A 16,063-nucleotide genomic window follows, 5' to 3' on the forward strand; every position below is an offset into this window, starting at 1 on the left:
TCACACAAGATTTGAGTTGTTCCCCAAATACAATTGTGAAATGGAAACAACATGTTCCTATGCTTTCCACTGATAAGCTCTGGTCCGAGATTAATACATTTTTACTGCCCAATAAGGTAAAGGAAATTCATTTTAAAATGTTGCATAGATATTATCCTTGCAATGCTTTTCTTAAAAAGTTTAAGGTAGACATCTCACCGCAATGTTCTTTTTGTAATACCATTATTTTGCACCTGTAGCTACTCTTAAGACTTCTGGACCCAGGTATCTATGCAAATTTTTGATGCATTTCATAAAATAATTGCAATAGATGACTCCATGATCTTGTTCTTGGACTGTAACACTGGCTCTCTCATTAATTGATTACACTCTAAAATTAATAACTCTTCTTGGGAAATTGCACTTGCATAAAGCTAAGGTAATGTCTATTAAGCCCTGATTTAAGTGATTTTGTATAGATTTGAAAATGTTTTATGACTCGCTGAATGCACTGACCAGAAATAAGAAATCAACTAAAACCTCTCTTCTATTGAAAAAGTAATTTGTATAATTACTTTAGTTTTTACATTGTATGACAAAAAAAAAACATAAAAAAAATAAAAAAATGTGTAAATTGCGCAATAATAATAATTATTATTATTATTATTTATTTTATTTTTTATTAATATTTGTATGCAAAATGGAAAGATCTTTTTAGTATCCCCAAGTTGTGTAATATATGTGTCTGTATTTCTTGAAAAAAAGAAAAAAAATTATCTGAGCCCACCTAGCGGCTGATCTCTGCCAATGACTGTTTATTAATAGCATAGTTCCCACATTCCCTTTATACTGTAGAGATCACTTTCGGTCCAATATGAAACCCCGTGATTTTGATTTGATAAATTATTTCCTTTTTGGCCATTTTGATATTTAATTAATTTACAGGTAGGCATTTTAACTTCAAAGTGATATTTTCTGAATTTTATGACAAAGTGTTCAACTCTGTAAAAGTTGGTATTTTAAATTTATATCATATCTTTGTTTTTCCTTGAAGATTTTTACTCAGCCATATTGAGTCATATTTGAGACCATTTAAACATGGTGACCTGTAACCTCGCCCAAAATCATGAGCAGCTGGCACAACAGGTCACTCAGTTTAGGCTGTCACAAAGACAGAGAAGTTGCCAAGTTTAAAAAAATGCACAAGTTTAGTAAAGAGATTTAATGTTTGGTTTAACATGAAACCCCTTGTGTAAGTAACTGAGAAGAGCCAAGAGAGCGACTTTCAACAGGTACATCACAGGTGAGGAGCAGCTTCATATTAAAAACTCAAAATAGCCTTTTTTTCTTAGGATAAACTGTTGTTTTTGTACGCATACAAGTCGTTTCTGACTTTTTTAAATATGTTTTGATGCATGTGTATAAAGTTACAGAAGTTCTTGCTCTCTTTCAAGTAACATTTTTTATTGATTCGTAGATATATAACAAAGAATAGCACAACATACATGTATATACATTGAATCAACATTTAACATTTAACCCCCACTATTACCCCTCCCCAAACACCAACCCCACCCAGACCCCCAACAAATACCCCTGTGGTCACATATAAGAATACACACACACACACACACACACACACACACACACAAAGAAAACAAAAAAGAAAATATAATAATCATACATAATTAAAACTAAACTTCTCTCTCCACAGCCCCTCCCCGAGAGCCCCCCCCAAAACACAAAATAACTGCCCCATTTCTTATCAAACAAATCCCAAAAGCCTAGCCTTCTACTTGACACTGAAGGACATGAACGGCACACCATCCGACTTCCATCCCCTTAAAATAATCTGCCTGCTGGTCAGAACCCAATTTTTTATGTGTTTATCCCCCATATTGATGACTGCCCCATCGCCCAAAATACAGAGTCTGGGGCAAAATGAAATTTGTGTGCCCAATATGTCACTGAACCTTCAACCACAATTCTTGGATCTTAACACACCACCAAAAAACATGGGTTGTGTCTCCATCTTCTGATTGGCATCGCCAACAGGTGGGTGTGTCTTTAAGACCAAGCCTATACAATCTAGAGGGTGTCCAATAGAATCGATGTAAAATCTTGAATTGCATAAGGCGCACCCTTGCATCTCTAGATACAGACTTGACATTTTTTAGAAGAATCCTAGCCCACACTCCCTTCTCCAATACAAAGTTTAAATCTTTCTACCATAATCTCTTGACAGAAGTTAAAGCTCCGTCCCCCAGACTCTGACTTAGCAGGGAGTAATACACTGATGCATCATGACCTTTTCCAAAAGCAGTAATCACCATTCCCAGTGTATCTGCCACTTTAAGGGGGAGTGTGCTACTCCCAAAAATAGTACAGAGCAGGTGGCGCAGCTGTAAATACATATAGAACTGAGATCTGGGAATCCCAAAATGTTGAACCAAATTTTCAAAGGATCTCAACACTCCACTCTCATATAGGTCACCAAGTGTAGTAACCCCCCTCACAATCCACTCTGACCAGCAGAAAGGGGACTTATTAATACATCATTTGGGGTTCAGCCATTTGCTTGAGGAAACATTTAAATAAATGTCCGAATTAATCACTCTGGACACTTTTGTCCATACTGAGTGCAAATGCGAGATAACGGGGTGTAACTTAACTTCTCCGATTAGTTTGATAGAAAGGCTTTGCAATGGCAAAATAGGGGCAAGAAGTTCTTGCTCTCTAGTGATTTATCTCTGACAATCAAGGCACATTTAAAAGAGTAATTTCCTCATTTCTTTGATCATACATGCCAGTTTCTGCTCTTATACCGATGTAAAAGATACAAAATTTGGCAAACTTTACAATACATTTGTGTGTTGACTCCTTTAGACTGACGTGTATACCGTAGTGATAGTGCTAAAGGGTTGGTTAAGGTGTGGTAGCAGCAGTAGTATAAACAGTATTCAGATGGTGTCTACATAGATAATATAATATCCCAGATTTCTAGTGAGCTGCCACATGCATTCAGCAATATGGGCAATATAGAACATTCGAACGTATCCATATACCTTAAACATGCTGTCTTGGCAGCACACTAGATATTGAGACACAGCAAGTGTTTCAGAACTGAAAGATTGTTGGTTTGGTCTTGAGCTATGCAGCAACATATTGTAGAAAGCAATGTGAGTGCTCAGTAAACACAATGAACAATGCAGCATTGGCAGTTATAAACTAATCAGCTGTAAGAGATTTAGTTTGCAAGAACAGGCTCTTTGTCTGGCTCTTTGCCTGAATCATACCATGCTGTTTTGTAAATAAATATCTTCTACCCTCACGCTGTTTTCTGCTTGTCTTTGCAGCATATTCGAAGCCTGCTAATTTTTGTGCCATTATCATCCTGAGTTTCATCATGTCAAGCGGAGTTTTAGGCTGTCAAACTGGTTACCCTCTCTCCCTTCACCTCAGGCCACTGTGCTTGCCTCTGACATGCCCAGCCTTTTCCACAGGCTCTACATCCTTTCTGGCTACCGACCGGTGAATCAGGAATGGCTGAGCTGCTTCTGTAGCCTCTTCCAATGCCACAATGAGTCGCTCAATGTGTGGACACACCTGCTGGCAATCCCTGCCGTTCTAATCCACTTTTCTTTTTTGCAGGGGCATGGGGGTTGACTGTAAATCTGGCTTCTTTGCCTTTGATTTTGTATATGTTGTCCTCACTTACATGGCCGCCTATCTGCTGCAGTCCCACTCTGAGCTGGCCCATTACTCCTTATTCTTCCTGGACTACATTGGAGTAGCAGTTTACCAATATGGCTGTGCATTAGGCCATTATTTTTACAGTTCTGAGCCTGTATGGACACAAAGCCTGGTGGGCACTGTGTTCCTGCCTGGTGTTGCAGTGCTAGCATGGCTGGCCTGTGCCAGCTGCTGCTTTGGCAAATTCCATTACCGCCATGCGTACCCCCTCTGTAGGAAGATCTGTCAGATCTTTCCAACCAGCCTGGCACACATGCTTGACATCAGCCCTGTAGCGCATCGCCTGGCAACCAGATCTTGGGACGAGCCGGCGTTAATGTTCCATGCCCTTCAAATTGTGTTCTTCATGTTAGCAGCACTGTTTTTCTCTTATCCTATTCCAGAGCACTTCTTTCCAGGGAGATGTGACATTGTGGGCCATGGCCATCAGATCTTCCAAATCTTTCTGGCCATGTGTACTCTGTGCCAGCTGGAAGCACTGTTTCGAGACTGTCTGGTGCACCAGCGGTCTGTTGTAGAGGTGCATGGAGAATACTTCCTCTTACTGGCTGGAGGGTCTTCGTCTTGATGTTGTGCAGTGTTCTGAGTGCAATTCTTATGAGAGGCACAGTGCAAAAGCAGCTAAAGAAAACACATTTTTTTATTTTTTTTTTAGAAAGGAATTAACAATGCATGTATGCCTAGTTTTACAGTACTAACCAGAGGTATTTAATCATATATAAAATGAAGAAATGTGGTTACACTTTACAATATACTGTAGTTCTATTTGTTAACATTAGTAAATGCATTCTATAAGGTAGCAATATAATCTTGCTATATGTTAATTTATAAATATACACCAGCTACCCTAATATTAGCTAATAGAACCTTTTTGTAAAATGTTACCAGAAATATAATAAATATTGGCCTATGGAGGTCACGTGACAACATGCAAGAAGCAGACGTGTGAGCGACAAGCTCTGCGCACTTTGCTAAATTTTTTATTATTTTCATGTTATAATCTGGTGAATTTTGATACACCCAGTTACACAATTGCTCTTTGATGCAAAACATGGCAAAGAAGTCAAAATCCTCGGGCTCTGGAGACATTAAAAGACACTTACATGTTCAGGATGAAAGCCCCGACAGGCCTACAGACCGAGGACTTGATTTGGATGGCACGGCGGGAGAGGAGATCCAGCGTCAGTTGTCCAACATGTTGGTGATGTTGACGAAGATTCTTGCTGACTTGGAGGGTTTCGCTGTAATACGTCGATCAATTACGGCGATGGAAACAAAATGCTCTGAGCTAGTTACAAGAGCGACTGATGTTGAGAGACGAATCGATTGTCTGGAATCTTCGGAGAGGAAATTAACCGCTAATCCGCCCGTGGCCAAAGTTGAAGATCTTGTGAATAAAAGCCGCAGGAATAATGTTCGAATTATTGGAATTCCTGAGCATGAGGAGGGCAGAAATATGATGAAATTCATAGACAAGTTTTTCCCGAGTCTGCTCGACATAACAGGCCACAAGCTGGAAATCGAGCGAGCTCATAGAGTCCCAGCTCACAGATTTGCTGAGGGAGATTCTGGCCAGATTATCTGAGATCATCCGATAAAGATCTTGTGTTGTGCCAGGTGAGGAGCAAAGGGAAGCTTTCTTGGAAGAACCATAATATTTTCTTGTTCCCGGACTTTGCGAACTCAACAAGAGAGAAACGCGATCGGTTCAAGGAATGTAAGAAACTCTTACATCGGAGAAAGATTACTTTTGCTCTGATGTTTCCGGCCAAACTGAGAATAGAAACGAAGGTCGGTCGCAAAGTATTTACATGTCCCAATCAAGCAATGTCTTTTATTGAATCAATGGGTGAGTAAACCATTGGGTGTTTCTCATGTGAGTGGGTCAACTCGCTGTACTTACTCTTGCGGAAGCTGGGCAACATTTTGGGTTTTTTGTGTTGGCTCCACCGTGCGGGTGGAGTTTGTTTTGTGAATAACACTTTTCCTTAAAGAAACTTTTGCATTGACGAAAGATTACTTTTGCATTGAAGTTCCCGGCCAGTTTGAGACTTTTTGAGACACTACAGATGACCGCAAAATATCTACATGCTCTCACAAAGGATTTTTTTATAAAGTTGACAGATTGTGTGAGTCATGGTATATTTATGAGGCCTCCGAGTGAATTAACTTGACCATCCGGGGAACCGAGATGCTGGTTTTGTTTCTTTTTGTATTGGTTCCGCCTAGCGGCTGGAGCTTGCTCTATTGAATAACACTCCTTTGGAACAGCTGTGGATTAATCTGTTTGTTCTTCGTGCTTATTCCTCCTGCTGGCTGTAGTTTGTCTTGAGTTTTTTTACAGGACATTGGAATGAATACGTTATCCGTTGAACTCATAACAGCCAGCTCACTGAACAAATCTGAACGTTTTATATCAGCTGGAATTTGTTTTGTGGAGATCACACCTTTGAGACAGTTCTGTGAATGAATCTACACATTCTTTGTGTTCATTCTTCCTATTGACTGGGTTTATTTTACAAAGTATTTTCTGTTATGTAATTTTGCCTCACAAATTTGAAATTCAAGGGCAAAGGTTGATTTTGGCTAATATTTATGCACCTAACGCTGATGATCAGGGCTTTTTTATAGATCTTGAAGGGATGTTGCAAACCGTTGACACCCCTCATGATATAATATTGGGAGGAGACTTTAATCATTTGATGGATTCAGTCCTTGATCACAGTGAAGCAAAAGTGTGTAAACCCCCTAGAGCAACACTGATGCTTCACAGGATGTGTAAAAATCTTGGTTTTACGGATATTTGGAGACTTTTGAACCCATCTGGTAGGGACTATACATTTTTTTCATCAGTTCATAAGATTTATTCTAGAATAGTTTTTTTTTTTTATATCCAAATTTTCATTTGTTGTTGATTGCTCAATTGGAAGTATCTTAGACTCAGATCATGCCCTGGTGAGTTTAGAGGTGATGCCACATATAGAGTAAATGAAATCATATAGTTGGCACCTTAATGTATCCCTTCTGCAAAATCCTGATTTCCAACAAATGTTAAAGACTGAAATCAATATTTATATGGAGACCAACTGGTCCTCAGTATCCTCTGTGGGCATGGCTTGGGAGGCACTTAAGGCGGTTCTTAGTGGTCGGATCATACAGTATGCCTCATTCATCAAAAAATCCAAAGAACGAGAACTCGTTGATGTTGGAAGGAAATATTAAAAGTGCAGAGGCAGAGCTGAAGCGCTGTATGTCATCTGATGGCCTCAGAGAACTGACCCGATTGAAATATAGATATAATACTATTCTGTCGCGGAAAGTGGAGTTTTGGTTATTCAGGGCAAGACAGTCATACTTCGAGTCGGGTGACAAAGCAGGGAAGCTTTTGGCTAGATATATAAAGCAGAGAGAGTCTTTTTCTACCATTCCCTCAGTGAAATCTGTTGGTGGTGAAATATATACCTCAGCCATTGATATTAATAATGCTTTTAAAGAATTCTGCATTGATCTTTATAGTTCCACGTCTTTGTCTACTGATGAAGATATTAGAAACTTTGTGGAACCATTAGATCTTCCTAAACTGACGATTGAGCAAAAAAAAACTCTCTTGATTCTGAGATAAACTTGGAGGAGCTTGACGAGGTAATTAAGTCTCTACCTACAGGCAAGGCCTCTGGGACAGATGGTTTTGCCGCAGAATTTTTTAGATCTTATGCTACAGAACTGGCTCCACTTTTGTTAGAAGTTTATACTGAATCATTAAAGAATGGAAAGCTTCCACCAACCATGACACAAGCCCGGATCAGTCTGATTCTTAAAAAGGACAAAGATCCAAGCGAGTGTAAAAGTTACCGTCCAATCTCCCTGATCCAACTAGATGTAAAAATATTGTCAAATATTTTGGCTAACCAATTAAGTAAGGTTATGGCATCTCTTATACATATAGATCAGGTGGGATTTATTCGGGGCCGCAGCTCTTCTGATAACATCAGGCGTCTCATCAATATCATGTGGTCAGTAGCGAATCCTCAATCTCCGATTGGAAATGTATGGGTTCAGGAGTACATTTATTGGTTGGATTAAGTTACTTTATAGACACCCAGTAGCTCTGAATAGGGGCACTCGGCAGGGCTGCCCTCTTTCTCCATTATTGATCTGTCTTGCCCTGGAACCATTAGCAGCCGCGATAAGAAAGGAGGATGATTTTCCAGGGGTGGTTGCGGGAGGTGTGGCGCATAAGCTTCTGCTTTACGCAGATTATATATTATATTTGTCTCTGAACCTACTAGATCTATGCCTTGCCTCCACAGAATTATTAATTCCTTTTCCAAGTTTTCAGGATACAAAGTCAGTTGGTCTGAATCCAAAGCTTTGGCTCTGACAGCGTACTGTCCAGTAACGGCTTTCCAGCCGGGCGCGTTCCAGTGGCCCAAACAGGGCATTAAGTATTTGGGCATTTTATTCCCAGCAAATTTGTAGAGTTCATTTTGACCCTTTAATAAAAAGGTTTTCAAGGGATGTGGGCAGGTGGGCTTCTTTACATTTATCGATGATTAGGAAGGTTAATGTTATTAAAATGAATTGTATTCCAAAATTCAACTACCTGCTTCAGTCTCCCCCTGTAGATGTCCCCCTCTCTTATTTCAAGCAATTTGATAGCATAGCGAAGTCCTTTATTTGGAATGGTAAGTGCCCCAGGTTAAATTTCAATAAGTTACATAGGCCGATTGACAATGTTGGGTTAGGCCTACCCAAGATTTTGTTTTATTATTATGCATTCGGTCTTAGACATTTAGCTCATTGGTCGCTTCCACCTGAGAGAGCCCCTCCCTGGTTTTGTATTGAAAAGGAAGTTCTTGCCCCCATCTCGCCACTGCAAAGCCTTTCGATCAAACTAGCCAGAGAGGTTAAGTCGCACCCCGTTATTTTGCATTTGCACTCGATATGGACAAAAGTGTCCAGAGTGTTTAATTTGGATATTTATTTAAACGCAGCCTCGAGCATATGGCTGAACCCTAAACTATGTATTAATAAGTCCCCTTTCTGTTGGTTGGATTGGATTGTGAGGGGGGTTAATGCACTCGGTGACCTATATGAGGGTGGAGTATTGAGACCTTTTGAAAATTTGGTTCAACATTTTGGCATTCCCAGATCTCAGTTTTATAAGTATTTACAGCTTCACCACTTACTCTGCACTCTTTTTGGGAGTGGCAAGCACCACCCTAAAGCGGCAGGTTCTTTGGGAGAGGTGATTGCTGCTTTTGGAAAAGGCCATGAAGCATCAGTGTATTACTCCCTACTAATTCAGAGTCTGGGGGATGGAGCCTTGACTTCTCTCAAGAGAGTATGGGAAAAATATTTGAATTTGGTATTGGAGGATGGAGTGTGGACTAAGATTTGAAAAAATGTCAAGTCTGTATCTAGAGATGCAAGGGTTCGCCTTATGCAACTTAAGATTTTACATAGATTTTATTGGACCCCCTCTAGATTATATAGGCTTGGTCTTAAAGACACACCCACTTGCTGGCGATGCCAATCAGAAGTTGGAGGCACTACTCTTGTCTTTTGGGGGTGTGTTAAGATCCAGGAGTTTTGGTTGAGGGTTCGGAGTTATTTGTGTGATGTTTTGAACATTTAGGTTTTGCTTTGTCCCAGACTCTGTATTTTGGGTGATGGGGCGGTCATGCATTTAGGGGATAATCACATAAAAAATTGGGTTCTGACCAGTCTCATGATAGGCAGGCAAGTAATTTTAAGGGGTTGGAAGTCAAGTGGAGCACCCTCTTTTTCAGAGTGGTGTGTGGAAATGGGGAGGGTAGCTGCATTTGAGGAAGCGGAAAGTAGAAGGCTGGGGTTTAGGGACTTATTTGTTAAAAAATGGAGCAAATATTTTGTTTTTTGGGGGGACTCTCGGGGAGGGGATGTGGAGAGTGTAGTTTAGTTTAATCATGTATGCTTAAAATTATTTTATTTATTTATTTATATATATATATATATATATATATATATATATATATATATATATATATATATATATATATATATAAATTTTATTTATTTATTTATTTATTTATTTATTTTTGTGTTTGTTATGTGGGACCACAGGGGTGTTCGTTAGGGGTCAGGGTGGGATTGTATTAATGGGGTTTAAATGTAAAATGTTGATTCTTTATATATGTGTTGAGTTTTTCACTGTCATGTGCATATGAATCAATAAAAATGTTAATTACAAAAAAAAAATAATAATAATATTGGCCTATTAATAAATAATAAACTGTGTTCAGACATCATCATAACCAGATCTGAACAGATTTATTTATTTTTGTGCAGTTTGTTTATTATGAGTACTAGTTGTCAACCGATATGGGTTTTTTAATGGCCGATGCCAATGTAGTTATCCAGAGAGCAGTGTGGCCGGTAGGCTGATACAATGCCGATATATCACACAATTTAAAATAGTAAATAACTGTAACAGTCTAAGGATGGGCAAGGAGGAGGCGGGAACCGGCTGAACAATAAACATAAACTTTAATAATATAAATTAACTTAAAACAACATAAAACATAAGGACACAGACTCACATGCAACGCGGCCATGTGCATCTCTCTCTCTCGAACCGGCATCTCCAGCTGCCCCTTATCTCACTCTCCCGCTGATCAGCTGATTCAGTTCTGGCCGTGCTCCATCATGGCCTGGCCATCACACTCCTCCCCCGCCCGATTCAGGCCAGGGCACCACTGGTCTGACTAACTCCCCCCCTCCATCTCTGGGGGGGGGAGACGCTGCCCTTCCGGCCATTCTGTCAGCCGGTGGCCCACCCCGCCTCCTGTCAACCTGGGGGGAGAGACGAGGAGAGGCGTGGAGAGAGGGAAAGGGCGAGCGGAGACACATAGAGAGGGAGAGGAGAGAGAAAACTTGCTCGTCGGCTCCCAGACGCACTGTCGCCCCGGTCCTCAACTGCTCCTCTGCCCTCTGGCGGACGCCAGCTCGCTCCTCTCCCGGCAGACGGCAGCGAGTCCACGGCCCCTGGCGGACGGAACCGCTCCTGCCCTTCTCAGCAGATGGCCGCGGTTCCTCTGGCTCTCGGTGGCCATCAGCGACCCCGCCGTCCCCAGGCAGACAGCCTCGGCTGCTCCCCTGGCAGATGGCAGCGGCGAGGAAACCACGACAGCACATCCCTCCTCCTGTCCGTTCTGTGGGTGGGCTGAAAAAAAATCTAGTATTTGTACACAGCCCTGGCTCTGTAAATGGGACAAAAACAAAGTGGATCAGACCGATCCACACAACACTTCTCCAGCCAATCAGCAACAGGGGGTGGTTCTTGCGCGTGCACAGGATGGGGGGTGGGGGCAGAGTGAGAGGGAAATTAATTAGAGGAGCGATGGCAAATCTGGCTGATGCGAACTTTCTAAACTCCAAGGTGGACAAATGGCTGAGAAACAGATCAAGAGAAAAAGGTCAGATGAATTTAAACTAAAAAAGAAGGATTATGATAAGTTGAGCACGGAGCTTCCAAAGGAGCACTGAAGGAAGGGTTGTGTTTGTTTTGGCAGTTGAGTTTGAATATCAACAGTGTTTAAAAGTGCACCTTTTATAAGTTACAGTATATTAATAAACTTTTATTATATTAAATTTTCTTTAGAATATAAGATTGTATTTTAAATGGTAAATAGTAGTTTCTTCTGATTTCTGCTTAGTCATAAAACTTTAGTAATTTATTTCTGCATGAAGAAATTGTTAATATATTAGAAAGAAGGAAATGACCATACGCACAGTAGTCCAGCAACAATGGATGGCATTTGTGCATTACCAATTGCATTTTCTCATAAAAGACCCAATCAAACCAATTGTACATATAATTCAGAGATAATATGGCATTTACTCATCGTAAACTTTGAGTAACTTTACTTTGAAGTTGCACTCACACGCTCTTGCGGATCCAGCAAGAGCAGCAGTAATCTGCTGAGAGTTTAAACGCCGTGGATCGCCTGTTTGGATTTTCATGAAGTGACCATCATGATTTGTGAATTATTAGAATAACATTCAATCTTATCTTGAAGTTTTTGATTCTGGCTAATGGAATATGTGCTTCAGAGGAAGATGTTAGATGAGTGCTGGACGGGAAGAAAACGCTGGATTTTCGTGAGGTTCGTGAATTACATCTATTGAAATGAGATATCCGCATATTTGCAGACAGTATATGATAGAAGTTTTATTGATATTTGCCTTTTTATCATTAGACAAGACAGTCAAGAGATACAGGAAACTGTTGAGGAGAGAGATGGAGAAGGAAATAGGCGAGCACTTTGACGCGTCTTGGCTCCGATATGCGGATCGTTTAAATTGATTGTTGCACACCGGACTATTAAACTAACACGGTGGCACGTAACAACAAAATGAACTGTGATTGGTCGTTTACAGGTCTCAGACACTCCTTTATGGAAGCCCAGGAGTGCCATTTACAAAAGAATCAAGGAATAAATTATCAATCTATTAATTTGAAAATAAAAATGTGAATAAATAAACCAATTTATAAATGGACAAATAAATAGACAAATTTAAATGTGGATAAATAAACCAATTTATAATGGACAAATGAATAGACACATTTAAATGTGTTTATTTAATTCATGTTTTAAATGTACTTATATTTAGCAATAAAACAGCACATTAATAAGTCATTTTTAAATGCACCTTTTAAATTGCATTTTAAAAAGCATTTGGCAATTGCTTTTCTTCATCCATTTGCCAGTTGCTTTTCTTTATTGTTTGACATTTCTTTTTCTTTTTCCATTTGTCAATCCATACCAGCTGAAGCCCAGGAGTGCCAATTAAAAAAGAATGAAGGAATAAATTATCAGTCTATTAATTTGAAAATAAAAACTTGAATAAATAAGTCAATTTATAAATGGGCAAATAAAAAGCAAATAAATTTAAATGTGTTTATTTAATTCATGTTTAAAAATGTCATTATATTTAACTATAAAACTGTGCATTAATAAATCATATTTATTTCATATTTAAATTGTCATTAAATGTAGCAATAAATTAGTACATTAATTAGTCTTTTAAATGCACTTTTTAATGCACTTTAAAAGCACCTTTTAAATTGCATTTTAAAAAGGTATTTGGCAATTGCTTTTCTTAATTCATTTGCCAATTGCTTTTCCTCATCCATTTGCCTGTGGCTTTTCTTTTTCCTTTTCTTTCTCCAGTTGAGAATCGAGTAAAAAACAAAATGCCATTGGACTGTTGACTTGTGAGAGCAACCAATGAACTTTCGACTCAGTTATAAGACACACCCCCTCTCCCACATGCCACTCGAAGAGGATGTAAGATGGCCTGTCATTGGACAATGGTATGAGCAGTTTACGTGATATTATGCAAATCCCACGCATAAGAAACGGATGCGAAGCATATTAGAAGTTAATGGTGGCTCGTTCACTGTTGCTGTGAAATGCTGAATGTGGCCCTACCTGAGCATGCACAGTGATATGTGTCCAGGATGGCAGCTGGTAATCATGATGCTGTCAACAGAACCAGCCTCCCAACCCGCTCCCTGAACTGAAACACGTGCAGCAACCGCCATTTGCCTCACCCTAGTTCACCGCTTGAGGTACCGAGCCGATGAAGAATACCGCCAGACCCTGTACTAAAGCACCTCCGTGAAATTGGCACCCCATTTAATTAAATCTTTACCAAATCTATACCATTCAAAAATTAATGTTTGTGCTGGTTCAGTGTTTGAGATATTAGACATAATTTTTTGGGGCTGTGTGATGTCACTTTCCACCCCATGAGGTCCAAATCGCTCCAAACCGGTGCTATTTGTTTGTGCTCGATTTGTGCTGATTTGTGCCATTAAAAGAAACACTTTAATTATTTCCCTTCCTTAGATATAACAAGAAAATTTTCGGGAGCAGTGACATCACTCCGAATCGATCTAAACCGGTGTCATTCATTTGTGCTCGATTTGTGCTGTCAAAAGAAACATAAAGTTTTCCTTTCTTTGTATTAAACAAGATAGCTTTTGGGAGATGTGAAATCGCAAAGGCTAAACCCCATGTCAGTTACTCTAACCTGTCTCCATCGTTTGTGCTTGCTTTTGGTTTGTGACATGTTTGGTATCATTGAAGCATTAATTTTTTGTCAAAGATTTAATCTTTCACCTCATCAGTCACTTTAAATGGTTACTTTAAGCTTAAAAACTTAAACTTGAAACTCAGTTATTCTAGATTTATCTACAGTAATAGCAAAACATAGTGCGTATTGCTGAAAAGCAAACAGTGTGTTAAACTGAAAAGTGTATCAAATAAAAGACTTATATTGGATGTTTACCCGGATCCCGCTTCCTCCTGTACAATGAAAGCTAGAGAAGTATCACGCGCTTATGTTACACGCTTACAGAAAACGATCCAATACAATCCAATAAATTAATAATCCTTTCCGTTGAGGCCCACAGGCCGTAGAATTATCCCAGCGCTGTGATGCGGTGAAAGAGAAGATGTCTATTCCACCCGCTGTCTACAGGAGAAAAAATTCCAACACTGCTGTTCAATGGTGAACAAATTTGTAAATAAATGAAATCCTCATGTCCCAAAAACTGCACGTCAAACATCTTTGACAAAAATAAATGCTAAATCATTGAATTTCTATTTTTTCTCCCGATTTTAACAGTGGAGGTGTTCTGTGTGTCCCTTGATTTATTGCCCACCCTGTAATGTCATGATACGATGACCTTTCACTGAAGATATGTGTTAGGAAATGACATCACACACACACACACTGGAGGTGGACATCAGCCATTCTGCAAAATTAATTTGAGTTATTTGAAGTTTATAACTCTATTGTTTTATTATGTTTTCCTTTATTTTGTTATGTTAGTCATATGTGATCAAGCATAACATGTCTACTAGTGGTCGACCAATATATCGCCGAGGCCGATAAATCAGCCTATATTCTGACTTTTTTAATTATCGCATCAGCCGATAAATGTTCCTTGTGGACGATTTGTTTCTTGAGGGTGCCGAAAATTGCCTGCTTGCACGTGAAACGATTGAGACCAGTCAGGTTCGTTTTGTTGTTATGTGCCATCATGTTAAGTAATAATAGACCTGTGTGTAACACAGTGTCATTTAAACAGCCTGCATATCAGAGCCACAGCAGACAAGTTTGAGCTCATAATGTTAAAGTGCTCGCTTGTTTTATTCTCCCTCTCTTTTTTGCACGAGTGCAATTTTTTTGTTCAAATTTTGTGTGAAATTGAGTAAATATAGTGCTAAATAAGAGTTTTATCATTTTTTTTAGCAATTGAATGTTTTTAGTATATTAAATTGTGTGATATATCGGCATTGTATCGGCCTATCGGCCACCCTGCTCTCTGGATATCGGTTGACCACCCTGTTACGGGAAGATATATGGGAAATTAATATTATTTTTAAATTTCAATATACAGTTTCTATGTTAACAGAAATAAAATCATAAATATTAGTTTACAAATATGTTTCCTAGATATCAATTACAAACGATGTAGTGACTAATTTATCCACTGAATGTCCACCCTGTTATTGTACACCCCGACGCTGCCCATTTAACTCGACTAGTATGACTAATACAATTTTTAATATGTCCCTGTAATGATGAAACATGAAGAAACTTGTAAAAGTATGTTTTATTTTTCTAAAGTTTCAAAGCTGGAATGTCACCGAATTGTAGGAATGACCTATTTAAGATATGTACAGAGTTGCAGTTTCGCCGCTCTCTATACAGATTATGCAGTCTATAGTAATCATTGAGTACTATGATGGGATGAATTTATTTATTTATTTTGACAATGACATACAACGCCCCTTCATAATCACATTTTGAAATCACAGATATCAGATATGCCTCAAGGAAGCAACTATCAAATTTACAAATCATATCAAGCAAAAATACTAATGGGGTTTTCCCAAAAATGAACTACTGTTCAGGGCAGGAAAACCGAGAAAGACCTTGCTGCAGCCTGCAGAATGGGGTGGGTCAACACATGGGGTGGGTCTACACATGTAGCCCCACCCATTACCTACTCTCATTGGCTCGAGGAAGTAATGATGTCAACGACCCAGCTCATGCAAATGTAGTACCACTAAAAATCACCATTTTCCCCGTCGTGCTGTTATCTCTGAGAATATCTTGTAGTGAAGTTTTTGCAAGTGAAGTCAATTATACTTCCGATGTACTCCTTGTAATTAATGGTTAATATTTGCTTTAACGTCGAGTTAGTCTAGCAATGTTAGGTAATAACATTAATGGCAAAAGCTTCCACAACATCATAGCCAACTAACAACAT

At 39.2% G+C, this 16,063-nt stretch overlaps 1 protein-coding gene across 1 annotated transcript; it reads left to right on the forward strand.

Moving 5' to 3' along the window:
- Positions 1-3,131: 3,131 nt before the first annotated feature.
- Positions 3,132-4,398, forward strand: paqr8 (progestin and adipoQ receptor family member VIII). Its single transcript, XM_051654370.1, is given in 5 exon segments — positions 3,132-3,158; positions 3,394-3,615; positions 3,618-3,696; positions 3,699-4,289; positions 4,292-4,398. Coding segments are annotated over 5 exon segments (1,026 nt in total).
- The last annotated feature ends 11,665 nt before the right edge of the window (positions 4,399-16,063 follow it).

Source organism: Myxocyprinus asiaticus, chromosome 25 (assembly GCF_019703515.2).
Source record: "Myxocyprinus asiaticus isolate MX2 ecotype Aquarium Trade chromosome 25, UBuf_Myxa_2, whole genome shotgun sequence".
NCBI lineage: Eukaryota > Metazoa > Chordata > Actinopteri > Cypriniformes > Catostomidae > Myxocyprinus > Myxocyprinus asiaticus.